Source organism: Pyxicephalus adspersus, chromosome Z (assembly GCF_032062135.1).
Source record: "Pyxicephalus adspersus chromosome Z, UCB_Pads_2.0, whole genome shotgun sequence".
Classification (NCBI taxonomy): domain Eukaryota; kingdom Metazoa; phylum Chordata; class Amphibia; order Anura; family Pyxicephalidae; genus Pyxicephalus; species Pyxicephalus adspersus.
In genome coordinates, this window is record NC_092871.1 from 12,385,076 (window position 1) to 12,403,162 (window position 18,087).

Consider the following 18,087-nt stretch of genomic DNA (forward strand, 5'->3'; position numbering starts at 1 on the left):
GGAAGGACTCTATGTACAGTTAGGTGAGAGGAGACCCACACGACCCCCTACTTTGTTGCCAGGTCTGGGGGTATGCATAAAGTGCAGACCTCCATAGGAGAGAGCAGCAGCAGAGTCAGAGGAGGAAAGCCAAGTTTCAGTGAGAGCAAAGAAAGTTCAGAGACTTAGAAAGGAGAAGATTGTGTATGGAGGGTAATTTTTTTGCCAAAAGATCTGGCATTCCATAGACTGCAGAGACAGGGGGTATGGACTTATGGGTAGGGTGAATGGGGGTGAAGTTAGGAGGCTTGTTGCTCCACTGCAGCAAATGATATCCTTCATAAATTCTGGATCGGGTTTGACATTAGGAGTCACATAAATTTCATAGCCCTAAAAACACAGAACAAGGTGATCCAGAAAGGGAATTGGCAACATTTCAAAGAAGCAGCAGCGAGGATAAAACCTTACTGAAAGAATAAGGAATGTTCATATATGAGCTGTAGATTGATCCTGTTGCTGAAGATGGAAATGCCCTTTGCAATAGAAGTTACTTGATATGCACCCATCCTGGTGGCCACATGGGGAACCTTCACCTGGTTTCTGTGCAAAGACACCTGAAGGATCATCACATCTAATGCTAACCCAAGGTGTGTCACGTGTCTGCAGGAGAGCCCACAGAACAACTGTTGATCAAGCATTAACATAAAAAAAAAAAGTTGACTTTACTTGCATGTAATATAAAAAATGGTTGGACAGTAGAGCAAACATGACAAACAATGTCAAATGGTAACAGTTGATTGTGTTCATCCATGAGATGTTGCAACAATACAATACCATGTTTTTCCCAAAACCCATACGTTTTGTACATTTGCCCCTAAAGAAAACTAGGCATGGTGTGTAAGGGGGTATCCCTAGTGGCTCCCATGGTACATTTACATAATTATTTGTTTCACGCCATGTAAGCGGAGTATCTCAGCAATAGGTTAGTGTGTAATTTGAACCCTTTAATAGGTAAATGAATGTTTAACCAGCCGAAGGTCTAGCTGCTTACCAACGGCCTGCATGAGCTAAATTGCTGGATGTGTCTTGTAACTAGGGGTAAATCCTTGTCTGATTCTTTCAAAAATAACAGGATATCATTGGAAAACATAGCTAATCTTACTTGTTTGCTATGCACCTCAATACCCTTGTAAACAAAAATCACATGGTTCAATGGCCAGATTAAATAATAAAGGGAACAGGGGGAATCCCTGTAGCGTCCCTCTGTGTAAAGAAAAGGGGTGCGATAAAACTCCTGCCACTTGTATTTGAGCCTTGGGACCAGCATACATAGCTTTTATAAAGTGAGCAAATGAACCCTTAAAACCAAGTTTGCTAAGCACCATATGTAACCATGACCATTGATTGCTGTCAGCCTTCTCCGCATTGAGTGCCAATATGACCGGCGACATGGATGAGGGGCCAGAAGTTTATGCTCCAGTACCAATGATAGTTTGCATATATTATATGCTGTAGACTTGCCTAAAACAAAACCCACCTGAGCAGGACTCGGATGGAGTTGCGCCAAATGCTGAATTTTTTTTTATAACCTTTTCACATCAACCTTAAGAAGTGACATGGGGAGATAAAAACCGGGATCTAATGGGTTTTTCTGCTTTTTCGGCAGAACTTTCACATTTGCCATTTGGCCTGATTGCAAAGTAAACATATCATTGTATAATTTTGTGGAGCAGGCGTAACCTGCTTAGTTAGAATATTAAAGAATTAGTCTGCAGGGCATCTGGCCCCGTCTCTTTTGCGTTGGCAGAGTGTTTTGATTGTTGATAAAATTTCCTCTGAGGTTATGGGAGAGTTAAGATAGTTGAGATCTTCTTCAAAAAAGTGCGTCTTATGGTCCGAAAAATACGGTATGTATAAGATAAAATACCTTTAAGTAGGTGAACTCATTCCCTTCCAGGTGACAGTTCTGGTGATTGGCTGTTTATGCTGCACTCTGCACACACTGCACTGGTACTGTCACATAGGCAGTGTTCTCCCCGGCCCCTTTTAGCTGGGTGCACCACCCGGCAAAGACCCAACTGTTTTTGGGTGGTTACTGATGAGTTGGGTCACAATACAGCGGCTTCTACCCATCTACAATTTCTTCCCACCCAAATTTTTGCGTTGAGCACTGATTGGGGTGGGGAAAGAGTCCTCACAATATGGCACTTGCAGATATTTGTTTCTGACACCCTTTGTGCCACCAAAACATCTCTGAATTAAACTTTGATCCACTAGAAGTTTGATGGATTCCTTTGGTGTAACTGGCACCAGTACTGCTTTTGCTGGCCTTCCTTCTTCCCTTAATGTATCTGCTGCCATCTTTTTCCCGGGGAAACAATGTTTTTAGAGAAAACATATCTTATTCAGCCAGACTACCTTATTTTTACATTTCTACATTAAACACATACATATATATATATATATATGTGTGTGTATATATATATATATATATATATATATATATATAATCACTCGTAGCATTACCATATGTATTGAAATTCCCCTTACTACCATTACCTTTTCTTATCACTATCAGTACTGCTCCATTGCTGCATACACTACATCTACTAAGGAGATTTCTGTGAATCACATTACTGTAAGTAATGTGGCATCCTATTTTTATCTAATTTTCAGATTACCAATACCAATTTAGTTTATCCTATTTAGAAATACTTTTCATCAGCAACCTATTTTTTATCTTGGATATAGAAGTAATATCTGTTTTACATGCCACTCAAACACCTAACACACCATATACACTAATAAATACACCTCATATACAATATTGATGATTGAATATTCACTAGAACCTAGCATTTAGGAAAAGCATGCTATTTGATGGATGCAATCAATATGTATTTTATACCAGTGGTTGCCAACCTATACGGTTCCGTGGACCACTAAAATTAGTGGCTCCAGACCGCGCATGCTCAGGGAGCCAGGTGTCACTCAATAGAGGAGAACCCCCCCAGATCTGCAATGGAAGAGTGGTCGGGGAGTGGGCAGCTTCACCGAGCCTGGGATTTGTATGGGGTACGTGGTCCAGGGCTCTAGCCGGTGCAGCCCCCAAGGCAGGGTCCTTCTCCTGACCCGCTCGGGGGGAGGCACCAGCCCGAGTTGCAGATCACCAAAATTTTTACATGGACCACCGGTTGAGGACTGCTGTTTTACACTGTTTTGGGCCTAACTTTAGGTCACAGGAAATGTAGATATATATGTTTATGTATACCTTTTGTCATGTGTAACATTCAAAATTGTCATGTATGGTACTTTTATTGTTTTTCTTTGAACTCAGACTAAACAGTCCTTTATGCTAATATTCCCCTATTGTCCAGCTCATACATCTCAGTGTTGTGATTATACAACTGGACTGAGTGTATTTCGAATAATGTATGTACTATAATTATGAATCAAAAATGTATCATAATTGGACACAGTAAAAATTTTTGAGCACAAGCCTTTTTCTTTTGTCTTTTGAACCATGTAAACGTCAGTGTTTATAGCCCCTATTTGGAAAGTCCTTTTCTTTGATGGATGAGGTAACTTTTTGGAGCTAACAATGTCTTAAATTATTTGACTAAACAAAGATGGCATTTTTTTCATAGTGATCATTACTTATTATTCATGATTTTATGGAATTATTTATTATATTATTTATGGGAGGAGTTAAGATTCAAACATTTTATAGAAATACCCATTACAGTAATTATCTTAAAGATTTACAAGATTTATGACCCAAAATAATGAAAACCTTATTCACACATATATTTATTCAACATGAATTAAGGTAATTACTTTTAAATTATCTCTATTAGGTGCAATCACTCTGATAGCATTCCATGTGGAGACCTATGCATGATTTACGGCCTGCTACCCTCTTGCTTGACTGGTCAAACATCTTTCCGTTCATGAGATGTGTGCGTGTATACAGATAGGTGGATGTAGGATAATTGTACATGCCTTAACATGCTTGTTGCTTAGCTGTTAAACCGATCAGGAATTATGCTCCTACATACATGGTCATTCAATATCTGGGAGAATAGATTGCTTGTGTGTTTGGAGGAGTATGCGACACCATGTACTACACTTTAGTGATTAGCACTGACCCTAAGGCAGAGTCATAACCCTGTGTATGTATTGACCTGGCTCGTTCATAACTGATACTCTGCTCCTGCCCCTCAAATGCAGCAATGGAGGAAGAAACAAGCCTAGGTCCTATCCTTTGGCTTTTGTGGCCAATTAAGGTGGGTGATGCTTTATTGAATCCACACCTTTGTGTTACAAGCATTGTTGCACTGAAGCGTAATTCATTTTCCATGTTGAATCTCAAGTGTGGCTCACCAGGATCTATAGCAACACACTACACTGTGGTGATATGTTGCATCGCCTCATCTTTGTATATTGAGCTACTCAAATACAATGGAACACAAAACATTTTTCTGTGTATGAGGGCAAGGGGCTGGCTTTTTAGGCCAGATTTTGGCTGCTTCCTTAAAAAAAAAAAAAAAAAAAAAAAAAAAAAAATCTCTATGATGTTTAATAGCTTGTATCCAAGCTATATTTTTTCATTCTACAATTTGTATGGCACAGAACCTGATGCACACAATATATATACTAAAAATTTTATTTTTTTTTCTTCCTGAATTTCAATTCATCACCAAGTTCTTAATCCAAATGAGACATTGTTTTATTATACTGTACTTTTTATTACCAGTCCTAGGTATAAGTATCCTTCTATGATGCTCATAAGGATAAAGTATCCTCCGTGGGGTGGCAAAAGCCTCAGAAACCAGTCACTAGTAATCCTGATGGACTGTGCCGTGTTATTGGATACATTACTGATTATAGCCCACAGACATAGAACACTTATTTGTGTCAGCTGAGCTCTTGCCTTTTATGGTCTTACTAAAGGAAGTGCTTAAAGCACAGGTTCATTTAGTCTTCTAATTGTGTTTATACTTACACACACGCTCTTTTTGTCCTTGTAAATCATGTATTAGGATAATGTAAATGTTAAGATTAATGAGTAACTTACAGACATTCTGTGGAGAGTGAGGATTAGTGGGTGGCATCAGGCTTCAGCTTCCTAAATAAGAATCAGGATCAAGTAGTATGAGTATGGAGCTCCACATGTACTCACCACCTTTGCCATTATTATAAAATTGCTGGTTCTCAGCCATGATAGAAACCATAAGCCAAACGGAGAGGACAATTTATGCCCAAGTCCTGCAGGACTGGAGAAGATAGGTTCTGCTATGGAAGACTGAGTAACCCAGCAAGGCTGGCATGGATCTGGTCCAGGATGGAACACATTTACCAACTAATATCAAATGACTAAGAAATTCATTCCAGATTTGCTGGAGCACTCAGGTTCCTACATGACAGTCTCTCTGTGTTTCTCGACCTTTCTAACATGAGGAAACCCTTAAAACTTTCAGGTCCTCAAGGAACCCCTGCTGTAAATGGTTAACTGACCTACACAACACAAACACTTGGACAGATGTGAAATGCACCCCTTACGGTTTTATGACATGCAGGCTGAAAGGAAAACAAAATGCAAAAAAATACATCTTTTTTAATTATATGTACACAGCTCTGATTTAAATACAGGCAAAGAAATATACATATTAAACACATTGCTATGGGCGGGAGACATCTTTCAATTAATGCACCCCTTTTTATCCCTAATTTAGCAGCCACACCCCACAGTCACAGTTTGGATGTAATCAGCCAGGAGCTGCTGCAGTGTCCTCATGGACTGCTCAGCAAGTAGGCGGCCACATTTATCCTCTGCTGTAAAATCCCACTTAAAAGTATCTCGGGGCTAGTGACTGGTATGCCCGCTGGCACAGACTTCTTTAACTGCACGGCCTCCTCTGGTGTGGACACAATAATGCGCTTCTCCTAGTAGGCAAAATTCGGAAATATGTTTGTTACAAAAACTGGAAAGCTGACACAAGTTAAGATGTGATATTCTACTAAACAAATCCTAATTACCTTAAATGTCTGAGGGAAATCTGGGAGGTATGTTGCTCCACTACAGCAAATTATATCTTTCATGAAGTCAGGATCAGGTTTGACATTAGGTGTGACATGAAATTCATAGCCCTGAAAGCACAGAATAAGCAGATCCAAAAAGGGAATTAGCAACATTTCAAAGAAGCAGCAAAGGATAAAACCTTACTGAAAGAATAAAAACTATGCTATAAGTGAACTGCAGCTTGATGCTGTTGCTGAAGATAGAAATGCCCTTTGCAACAGAAGTCACCCATCCTGATGGCCAGATGGGGAACCTTCACCTGGCATGCAAAGACATGATGGATCATCCAATGCAAACCCAAGGTGCGGCACATGTCTGCATCCTGCTGCGATTTGTTTCAGCAGCCCCTAATAGGGCTTTCTGAATAGGATAGCTTCCTTGTTGTCTCCAGCTTTAAAGCAGATTTGGAGTCAAGTATGGTGACCGGATTTGCATGATTATGTTAAATCAATTAATCAAAGCTTTAAAACCAGTCAACCAGCATTTTTAAAGACAATGGTGATGGGGAACTATAAATAAACTACAAGGAACCCCCCAGACTGGATGGATGTAGCGAATATTGTTGAGCACAGCATAGTACTATTAAAGATACATACAAAAGCATTTCATATTAAGGGCTATTGGCTATCTAACATAATGAAAATGAGCACTAATTGCTTGTACCTCAAAGAGTGGTTTCCTCTTGGCTTTCTGTAATGATTCTGACAGTACGAAGTTGAATTTTTTTTCTTGTTCTTCATCTTTTACCAGAAACTTTGTATAAGACAAAAAACAGCCATTCTTCTTACACTATCAAGGAAGCAACAGGAGGATAGAAGTAAACAAAACAATCAGAACAAACTGAAGAGCTAGAAAATGGCACAGTACAAAAATAAATAAAAAAACACAAAATAATGTTAAAGCAAAAAGGTTAGAACTCCTATTATGAAGATGTTCCATGACAACCAGGAATCTGTTATTTTCAAAAGATCCACAACAGCCCCACATTTTCCAAGTGCCCCACATTTTCCAAGTGCCCCACATACACTCTCCTCAGAAAGTTAGGATTTTCCCCCCTTGATGTAGACAACAGCCTGGCAACTTTTGCCCACTGCCTAAATGTATGAAATGTTTATAATGGTAGTCACTGGTGCAGTCTTCAGTGAGCTTTAGAACCAAGATTACACAATGATAGTCAGCAATGAAACAATATGCACCTTATCTAGCCAGTCCAAAGAAACGATAGGGATGCCCCTAGCCAAGGCACAGAGGAATTTCAGAGTTCTTCGGACCCGGTCAGTTATGAGATGTGTACAATCAAAGACGGATTCTGCAATTTCTCCTCCCAATAAGCGGATTGTGTCTTCTCCCATTTCAATCACCACACCTGTGAATAGGACCTAAAGGAGAAAATCTTATGTGGTCATTTCAAATACAGACAGATCTGTTCAGTTTGCACACTTTAGATTTCACCTTTTTCCCCCCAGTGGACAGCAGCAGATAAATGCCTTTATGTATATGAATTATCTACTTTGCCTATATTTAGATGAAGGAAAAAAATTGGGGGTTTTAATGCATGTATTTTACAGCATTTAAGCTAAAATGTACTTGTTCAACTGTTGGATGCTCAAAGTACTTTATAAATGCTGCACATTCCTACTACAGGAAAATGTCAGAATAACACTAGCTATTCTTGGTTATACTTTACAAGCTTAAATTGAGAAGATCTACTCACAATATATAGGCCAAAAGGAACCAGCAGTGCCACATGCAGTTTTCTGTGCTTAACATACCAGATAAAGCTTCCTTGAAGCCAACAGAAGAGCAATACATATTTATATGGTTATATGGCATCAATTAGAATTGCAGTACTGTGCAAACCTGTGCATTAACAGCTGACAGAGCCAACAGGGACCTTATGTTCCACAACCACACAGAAGGCTACAGAATAAATATAAAAAAAAATTGTGTTCCATCAAACCTTGGTCTTTGCTCCTAACCGAGGAACATAGGGTCTAGCAGATAAAGTGGAAGTATTCCCTCGATGAGTACGGGTTCTGCACAGTGGTTCACAATTTGAAATTTCCTGTAAAAGAAAGAAAAGCATGTTACAGTTGCAGGGAAAGACAATCTTACACTGCTAATTCTAACAGAGTGTAATGCTCTTTTTCCCCTCTGTAGGTGACAGTGTAACTGCTTTGGACTGATGCAGCTCAAAAATCACAGCTTCATTCCAGCTGAAGGGCAAGACTGCTCCTTTTAAGTCTTATGGGCTGATAAAAGAATACACCCATAAGAGCTGTAAACCCTGGGAACAGATATTAGGTTTGTCTGTGCAAAAATCGAGCCTATAAATCATTTATATGAAATGAGAGCACCTGCTGGGATCATTCTTGACACTGGCACAATAATGAAGTAAAATGAAAATGTATGTAACTGTGACATTGGGATACCATTAATGTCAGATATTCCCTTATCAGAGGTTTCTTGATCTGACAACTAGCATTCTTCCAGACCCTCTAGTTTATAACACCCATTGCAAAATTTGGAGTTTTGGGTCTCCAGGTGTCAAAGGATTAGTAGAGTGGCCCTGATTGAACTCTGAGCTGAAACCCATTCATTAACCCAACTAGCTGTAATTCTGAGTGTGCCTCGGGGTGGCTTTTACATGCAAAAAGCGCTAATCCCGAGTCACACTCAGTAACTTTAAAAGCCCCCCTTAACCTTTGCCCCCCGCAATTTGATGGTCCCACTGTGATGCCGGCACGCCATTATTTTTTTTTAATTATTTATAATAAGGTATTAATTATATTATATAATAATATATCATACCCAAGAGTTAATCCAAAAAATCACAGGCCCACAATATATACAAAATTTTCAACGCAAAAAAATTAGGTTCACTTTGCTTTAAAAAAAACTGACAGAATTAGAATGCTAGGGGTGTTTAGTAATCTTTATATTCCCACTATACCATTCTGTATAAAGTAGTAGTTGGCCGATTTGTAGTTGGATCATTACGGTGAGTATTTGAGACCAAGAACTATTCTCCTAGACCTTTTTCCTTTGTGCTGAAATAATAATCTGGGGGTTGGCAGTTCATAAAACTTGTACTTATGAAATTATTAATAATGGCTAGAACAAGGGCATTTTAGATGTGTCCACAGCTCCCTCAGACAGCCCCCACCCTACTGTCATTGGATTGTCTTAATCCCACCGATGTGGTTGGCATAGAAAAAGCCATGTAAGCCCAGCAGAGGAAGCCGTCACTGATACCATCTTGTTGCTAAGGACAACGGCACTGACACATTGAGCACTGCAGGGAGCCCAGTGACTGAACTTTACACAGCAACCTGGACCAAGGAAAACTAACGCTACCTAACTATTAATTGAAAGTTTTCCCTTTTATTTTATGCTGTTGCTATGGTTCTGTTATTGTTCTTTGATTAGTCTTTATTTTTTGTATTTGTTTTTTTGTACTGTTTTTTTTTTTACTTAATAAACCCTATAAAAAGCGTCAGCTGAATCTCTAGGTGCTATCGTCAGAAATAGTGTAACTTCTCAGTCTGCTGGTGGGTGGACTGTTGGGAAGCGTGTTGGAAAGTCTATGCTTAGAGGGTGTTCGTCACAGTAACCACCAGGAATGAGCCATTTTCTCAAATAAAATCTGCTTTTGTAATACCTGTTTGCAAAGTCCTCACAGGGTTTTAAAAGGAATAAAAACACCAGTTAATATGCATGTTATGGGGACATGTACTGATTTTTTTTTTTTTTTTATATATAACCTGACATACAGTTTTTTGTACATCTTATTGTAGTCAGTGTGCATGATGAAAATATTAGTTTTTCATATGGATGCTACTCACCCCACCACTAGTACTTGTGTTAGAGTCATCTGTCACTTTTCGTGCTCTCCCTCTTCTACGTGACGGAACTTCTTCCTCAGCACCTTGACCGTCATCTGAATTTTTCCTCTGTAGTTCAACTTCTGCTTTTGGAACCTTCCCTCTCTTTCTGCTGGCCACTGGGGTGAACACCTGAGCAGTCTCTTTGGCTGGTGGTGTTCCCTTCCTTGGCATCTCATCATATGATGACGGTATTTCATTTTCTCTCTTCTCTGTAGCTTCATTTACTTTGTCTTTTGGCTCTGTGCTTTCCATAAGTGTATGACTATCATCTGAGGCCTTTTTTCTATTTTTTGAAGATATTTGTGATTGCGAGACCTCCTTATCTGGTTCATGCTCCGTTCCTATTTTCTCATTAGCCCTGTTACCACTCCTTGTTCTACGAGAGATGTTTTGTGCAGCCTTAGCCTCTTTAATGATTTCTGTAGTTGTCTCTTCAGCGTCCTCTTGCTTTAAAACCTTTCTTCCCCTCGCAGATGTTTTGGGTTGATTTTCTAATTGGGCATCAGGTTTTGAATACCTCCTTTTTCTAGTGACCGTTTCTTTCACAATTTCTTTTTGATCAATAACAGCCACCCTTCTACTCCCTCTTCTAGTTATTTTTGTTTGGGCTTCGGCTGTGCTGGAACTCTTTAGGCTTTCTTCATTGGCATCAGTTTTCTGCTCCTCTCTGTAGCTTCTTCGAGTTTTTCTTGTTTGCTGAACAGTGTCATCTTCCCCAGTCTTTTCCACCTCCGTCACTTGCCCTGGTTTTGGAGATTCCTCTCGGGAGCGTTTTCGTGTTCTCTTGGAAAGTGTGCTAGTGTCTGGATTGTCCTCCAATGCTTGCTGGCTATTTTTTTCTTTTTTCTGATTACCCCTTGTGGCCCTTTTGGATAGCAATTTCCCAGGTTGCTCTCCTATTTGTGATCCTTCTTTAACCTCTCCTTTTACATTACTCAGTCGCCTTATTGGTCTTGTATTCCTAAAATGTTGTGCCTCTGGACCAGTTTGATCAGCTTCCTTATTCTGACTCGCGTTTGTATCGTCACCTTCATGTGATTTAGGTGTTCTGGAGGTTGGACCCTTCAAGTCCCCTTGTTTTTCCAAAGGAGTACTAATCAACTCAGATTCTTGTGTATCATCCTGTATTGCTTTGGGGGCAGCTTGTCTTTTGCCTCTGACCGGCTTCTTTGGAGGAGGAGCAGACGTAGACTCCGATTGTTCTGGGAGCTCCAGAATTCTGGACTCATTTTCAGTATTTTTTGCAGATGCTAAGACAATTTCATTTTCACTTCCACTAGGCTTCAAAGCAATTGAGAGATCTCTTTCTTGGTCACTATCTATTTGGCCAGCACTCCTTTCAATTGTAGTAGGTCTGCTGACATTTTCTGATTTAGGAGTGTCTTGATTTTCTGGAAAGGCTTTAGAGATATCCTCATCCTTACACTTTGTTGAGGTTGAATCAAGGTCTTCTGTTTCGTCTTGCTTTTCTTCTTTCATATTAACTGCACTCTTCCTACTTGGTTGCCTTTTCCTTACCTCATTTGAGGTTGATGGTTCAACGTCTAAGGCCATTCTGCTGGTTCTCCTTTGGTAAGTTGTTGGAACAACCAACTCATCTCTTGCTTTACTGTCAGGGTTTTCAGTTGATTTTCTCCTCCTTCCTCTTCTCAGAGTTACTTTTTCTGGCTTGCTTTCCTCTATCATCTCAGAGACCGCATTCCCCAGTTTTGACTGTTCAGAGTCACAAACACCCAGTTCAACGGTTTCATCTAGTGTTAAATGTGCCGATGCAACTTCTGGCACCTGTAGCTTGCATGTTAAAATCTGTGAAACAACAACTTTATCATTCTGAGTACAATCACAGCAAAATAATCTTTTTTTAACAGTTTATATTGCATAACAAATCTTCCAGCTTCTTAGTCTTAATGCAAAAAAAGTGTCACATCCCTAAATACAAAATATTAAAATTATAATATCTTATAATTATACATTTTTTTTTTTAGGGACTTTAGGCATACTCTGCATAGATACACAACTTCAATTACATTCCACAACAGTATGTAAAAAGGTTAAGACCATACATATATGTGATTAATAAAAATCTAAATGCTCATAGCAGAAACAAAGACAAAGATTATTTAGGGCTTCCATAGATATGAAATTGGCATCAAACGGAACCACAGAGGAGCAAAAAAGCATAGGATTTGTATTTTCAATTTTTTTGTTTTTGGCAGTGCTGGGAGGTGGGCACTGGCTGTCCTGCCCCGATCTGCGATCACATGTATGATGTGCTTTGTGTTACCTAGGTATAGCACTGGGGGGTGACATCTGAAATTAGGTTGAATTCACACTGGCAGTAAGGCTGCATTTGCTGCGTTTGCCTCTCACTTACCTCTCGCCAGGAACCAACGCTGCTTGAAAAGCTCCGCTAACAGCCTGTTAGCAATCCCAGGTGCCCAGCAGTTGCCAAGTAGTCACTCAAGAGGGGCATTTTTTTTTTTTTTTTTACTGCTAATGCGAACTAAGCCTAATTTGTTAAGCCACATTGATTGCAATATTACACTATTACAAGGTATTACACTAATGAAACATGGAACCCAAGGTAATTGGATTAAAGTACATAGCACTGGACTGTGGGGTTATAATATAAAGAAATAGAAAAAAATAATTGTACATTCTAACAAGCCAGGCTTTAGAAAGTTGAAACGAAGTATAGGGGGCAGGTAGAACACTGACACAATAGCAGGGGTTACCGGATACTTATGGCATAATTAACTAGGAGCTTCAAATTTGCTGTGTCTAGCCCTGGCCACTTTACATTTTCCCCCCACCCCACTGAAAAAAAAGTTCTGTGGAGAACACAGATATAGAATATATATATATTGTGTGTGTTTGTGCCTAAAAAGTCCCCTTAAAAAATCCTGTGTCTGGATTCTTATTTAATAGAATTGTACAGATGCAGGCAAATAGCTTTCTCAGTTGTTAAATAGCTCTTTGACTCTTCAACTATTCCAAAGTCTCAAGGACATTGCATATTCCTAAGCTTTAAATGTTACAATATAAAGCTTGCAGCAACAAGATGACTGTGGCAGACAAAGCAAAGGCTGGAAATAAAAGTACTTAAACTGAGAAATTTCACTTTAAATTAAAGGGTTGTCTACACTTTTAAGTAAAAATTCTGTGTTTTTTTTATGGTACAGCACCATCCCGTTATGAATGGGATTTAGAATGAATGGTAGAGCAGAGCAAGCCGGGATACCTGCATGCGCAGCGAGATCAGCAAATTTTTGATGTTTTTTTTGGGGGGGTTTACTTCCTCTTTAGACAAAGAACCATTCGGAGATCCTGCCTACTCCATCTGTTCACCTAAACAACCTGAGATTGTTCACCTAAAATAAAATCTCACTTTGGTGACCTGACACATTTAACACAGAGAAATGGCAAAACTAATGACAGGTATTACTTGTCTTGATACTTAACTGCACTTTTCAGATTCAAAACACCTGTGAGTAATAAAATTATTAGCACATCAAACTGCATAGGAAAGAGCTGAGCTAATAAATTATCAATGAGTGTTGACACATTATGACATTTTTCCCCAAACCATTAATGAAAGGACCTATGTGGCAAGGCCTTCCAACATAAGGCTTTTCAGAGGTTAATTTTATCTGGCAGCCATTTTTATTATCTACATGAAAGTTAAGGTTCAACTTAACTTTTTGATCAAACTTGTGGTTGAAAAACATTTTCCTGTTTTGTTCGTTTTCTGTGTTACTACTTATAAAAGTCTGAAGGCTTGCAGAAAAACAGAGCTAAAAATCAATGGCCAGAGCAGATCATGGAATCCCAGGATTCCAAATAGCAAAATGACTGTCCAGCCCTTCCTTTACATGACAGCACTGCAGAGTCCCAATGAAGATTAAAGCACAGCCAAATATGTTTTTTTCACTGGTGATTTTAAGAACAAAAACCATCAAAGATGCTGGGGGGGGGGGTCTATTGGTGTTACTGTAACTTTCAGATATCATGTAAGAAAACTTGCATCTCAAGATTTATCTAGCTAGTAGTCAGTTACTTGGCCATTGGTAGAAATCACAAAGCTACAGTGTATAATCTGCTCCTATACTATTTGAGGTTGCTGTACAATAGGGCATCCTTAAATTCATTTTACAATGTTACCATGTTTGGTCTTGCTCCTAGAGCTGATCCAGCCGATTTTGTCCTCCACCCTGGATCTAAAGGTCATGTGCACAGTCAGTCTCCTCCCTGCATTCCTTTCATTGAAACTACATGAGGGCACTGCTAAGTAGTCCATGGAATATATCAACTGTGCCTTTAAAAGGTCAGGAGGTTCAATAGAACATCATCAAAGTTGCTAAAGGAAGGATTTTTATCTTGGCCTCCCTGTTGATGCACTGTGCATGCAAGCATGCACCCTAGCAGAGAATGTTTCAACCTTTTATACATGCACAGTGTGTATGTGCAACAGCTGAGTGTCTGGGCATTTCTATGACCCACCTATGATACACAGGCTATGGTTCGGAAACCAACAGTTTGCAAAACGTCCTAAACTTCTCACCTCTGTACTCCTCCCAGGCTGCTCCTTCTTTCTTCTGCTCAGACCTACAAAAAAAAAAGTCACGTAAAATGTAAATTGAAAGACAGCTTTAAAGCAACTTTGTCTGTGATCATATTAATATAAGATGAAGAAAACTATGAACACTTAACTCTCTTTACGAAACAACTCCAGGGGGATCTAACTTCCTGTTGTCATCAGATCCTCCACCTTTAACCACCCGGCCGTTAAACCCGACCTTGGTTCGGGGTAAAAACAATTGCAAAAAGTGTTAAACCCGAACTTTTCTCAGGTGGTTAAACAAACGTTATATTGCAATCCGATTGTCATACATTGTATGACAATCGGATTACAACTAAGAATATACTTACCCGGTCCCCACAGCACCTCCGGACATGTGTTCTCTCTTCCTTCCCCCGGCGAGTGCAGTGACGATCTCCGGGGTTTCCCGGTGATGTAGCTGCATGCGTCGTTGCGGGAGGCGGGAAATTCAAATAACTTTGTATTGAGCTCAATACAAAAAAGCTGTATTGAGTCCAATACAAAGAAATCTTTATATAATATAAGCTACTGTACATATACATTAAAATAGTGTATAAAGATTTTTTGTTTTATAAAAAAAAAAATATTATTAAATTTTTAAAATTTTGGACATATTTCGGTGAAATATGCGGTAATTTGTTGTAATTCGGTGAATTATAACCTACAATCTAAAATAAAAAAAAAAAAAAAAAAAAAAAAAAAAAAAAAAAAAACAAGAACACCCGACGTTCGCATACGCGTCCCTCGGCGATTCCTGATGATGTCCGTGCGTGCGCCCGTCGATGGGGGTTGTAGTGGGAAATTCAAATATTTTGTATTGGATTCAATACAAAGTCCTGTATCCAACCCAATACAAAATATATTTATGTGGTTTTGTCTATAGGTATGTGACGTTGTCTATAGGTATGGATGTTGTTTTAAAATTTACCGTTGAGGGGTCACCTTGATGCTGGGACCAGGCGAGTCATTTGTCTGAAGACAGAATAACTGAGTCTCTGCTACAGCATTTTCATCATCCTCTTCCAACAGAAAGCACTAATTTCAACAAAAAAAAAAAAAAAAAAAGTATTTTTTTCCCCCTCAATTATAAACTCCAATAGCCAAGTTTCTAAGATCACAAAGTTTTGAAGTCTGTAATATTTAATTAGTCCCTATAAGGGAGACAGTGGTGTAATTAAAGGGGCTGAAGGCCCCTAAGTTGAGGTTTACATAGAAATCCCAGCTTCAGTTATGAAATTGCAAGTGGAAAAAACAATTCTGTGGCATGTTAAGCAAACATAGCTAAAAAACTATACCCCAAACCGTCACTAAAAATTCAAAATAAAAGATCAAGATGGCATATACTGGATGTACTTACAAGTTATAGTAGAGATTTGTAGAACTCCTACAGGATCTGAGGGACCTGCATTTTAACAAGACGACTTGTTTACATAGAAGTAAAAGGATTTTTCAATCACAAAAAAGTTACAGATGGCTGCATGTACAAAGAATATTGACAGAGTAGTGAAATGTTTACTTGCAAAATTATTACCCATATTTGGTACTCATAACATTCAACCATTGTCTGCAGTAAAGTGAACCTGAACTGTACTTCTGAGAATACACTGCCAACAGCACTAGCCAAAGCCAGCTCTAGATATATGGAGTTCAGCAGTTCTCCCTTCACGTGCTGCATAACTATTCTGGTTTGTGACCTAAAATTCTAAAAAAAGGTGGCGGACACTTGGAGTACAGACTTACGTTTAAAAATGTCTGGCTCTGCCCACGTGGAACTCAAGATGTACGCCTGCGTGGCTTCCTCTTCATCTGATACAGCAAAGAAAAAAAAGTTCTTAAAATTGGATTTTGGGTTAAAACTAAAATTTTACATATGATGCAGTGTCACCAACAATAAATTCAGTTTGTTTTTTTTCTGTGTACTTCTTGTAACCTAGTTTTACTACCTATTGACCCCTGCTAATGTTAGTGGTCCACCTGCTGTAATAGGTGACAATGCAAAAAGATCCTGCAGAGAACTCTCAAGTAGATCCAAGTACCAATCTCTAAACACTCATAAAAGCTTTAACTTGTTCATTTGTAACTTTCATTTTAAAAAAAAAACTGGAAATTACCAACAGGTCTATACAGTGACAACATGCTCTTCAACCACTGCTAACATCTCTTTGTGATCGTTCCCATCTCTTAATAATGGGGGTTCCCCTTAAGCCTAATAGCACATCTGGGTGGCAGATCAGTGGTTTTCAAGCAACCAGAGGACCTTCCACGATTCTATACAGATTTTGGAATACCTTGTCCACCGATCACAGGATGGGACCCTCTCCCGATTTTTCCAACTGCCCCTGATGGTTGGTAAGAAGTCCACAAAAAACACCCTTCACGCAACAGCTCCTCTCCTTCAGCAAGAAATATTCCACGTTCTGGATCTTACGTACCTGACTGCTCTGATTTCTGCAAGTGGACTCCCAAATCCCTTTTTTTTCCTGGGTTTCCATGTGATTCCATTGATCTCTCCAATCCTAAGCCATAAATTGTATGCTCCAACTGCCTTGAATAAGACGAGTGGATTTTAATGTCCTTTTACTCGATTCCCATATGACCTAAGCTACAAGTCTTTATATTTGATCTCCTTAATCTTTAGTCATATGGTATGTTGCTTTATATACCCGGTCCCTGATACTTATTTCAGTATTTTGATTTTGCACTAGCAGGCAGCATGTTTAATGTTGCTAAACAACAATACTAGATTGTGTTTTCAGCGCCAGGAACAAAAAACGGTGGGGTAGTCAGTCATACTCATACTACCGTCTCAGTCACCAGGTCCAGTATAGATCTGGAGGATCAATTTATTATCTTGCAGGGTTTATACATAACCCTAACACGGCACAAGTTTAATTCTTGAAGAATGTACTCACTACAGCATCTTCACTCTCACAAACCACCTGCTTATAGCAAGAGAAATGCCTAATACTCCTCAGTGGGACTGCCTCCCAATGATGTGGTGTAATCACGCCCCTGTGGTTCTAGGGGTGAAACTAGGTACAACTTCAGTGAGAAAGTACCACAGGAAATCTAATTTTCTGCTCAAATACCCCCCCAATGAAGCAGCCCTGCAAACATCCTAGGATGCCTACTTCCCGGGAAATTTAGAAACGGTTGCACCACATTCCAGTCTATAGAAGGCCCACAAAGTGGTATTTGGAGGCCATTGGAGAATCTGCCAATCTTAAAAAAGATGTGTTGGTCTATTTCACCAGAGGAAATTGAGGTCACAGTAAGACCCCCACTATTAACCACCAGGTGCTCAGATGGCCTCCTATATCTTTATTACAAAACTTTTACCGCTACCTTGGTTCCATACTTAGTTGCACTGTTCAATGATTTCCTGGAAGGCCCACAATATCTCAAACTATGCAACATTTCTACATATCCATGTTCCTAAAGCCTGGCAAAAAGACCCTACTATCCATCATCCTAATGCTTTTTTGAATTCAGATTTAAAAATATTCACTAGAATTTTAGCTACTAGATGTATTTACCTG

The 18,087-nt window shown here is 39.2% G+C and overlaps 1 protein-coding gene across 1 annotated transcript in view; it reads right to left on the minus strand.

The window, feature by feature from the left end:
* Nucleotides 1–5,576: 5,576 nt before the first annotated feature.
* The window catches only part of MDC1 (mediator of DNA damage checkpoint 1), a 19,749-nt gene continuing 7,238 nt past the window's right edge, over nucleotides 5,577–18,087 (minus strand). Inside the window, exons 6-14 of the mRNA XM_072430743.1 lie at nucleotides 16,289–16,354; nucleotides 15,906–15,950; nucleotides 14,510–14,553; nucleotides 9,907–11,754; nucleotides 8,022–8,126; nucleotides 7,258–7,440; nucleotides 6,725–6,850; nucleotides 6,019–6,129; nucleotides 5,577–5,925 (exon numbers count right to left, since the gene is read on the minus strand). Of these exons, the coding sequence (XP_072286844.1) occupies nucleotides 5,773–5,925; nucleotides 6,019–6,129; nucleotides 6,725–6,850; nucleotides 7,258–7,440; nucleotides 8,022–8,126; nucleotides 9,907–11,754; nucleotides 14,510–14,553; nucleotides 15,906–15,950; nucleotides 16,289–16,354 (2,681 nt within the window). The 3' untranslated portion in view covers nucleotides 5,577–5,772. The remainder of the gene's footprint in view (nucleotides 5,926–6,018; nucleotides 6,130–6,724; nucleotides 6,851–7,257; nucleotides 7,441–8,021; nucleotides 8,127–9,906; nucleotides 11,755–14,509; nucleotides 14,554–15,905; nucleotides 15,951–16,288; nucleotides 16,355–18,087) is intronic.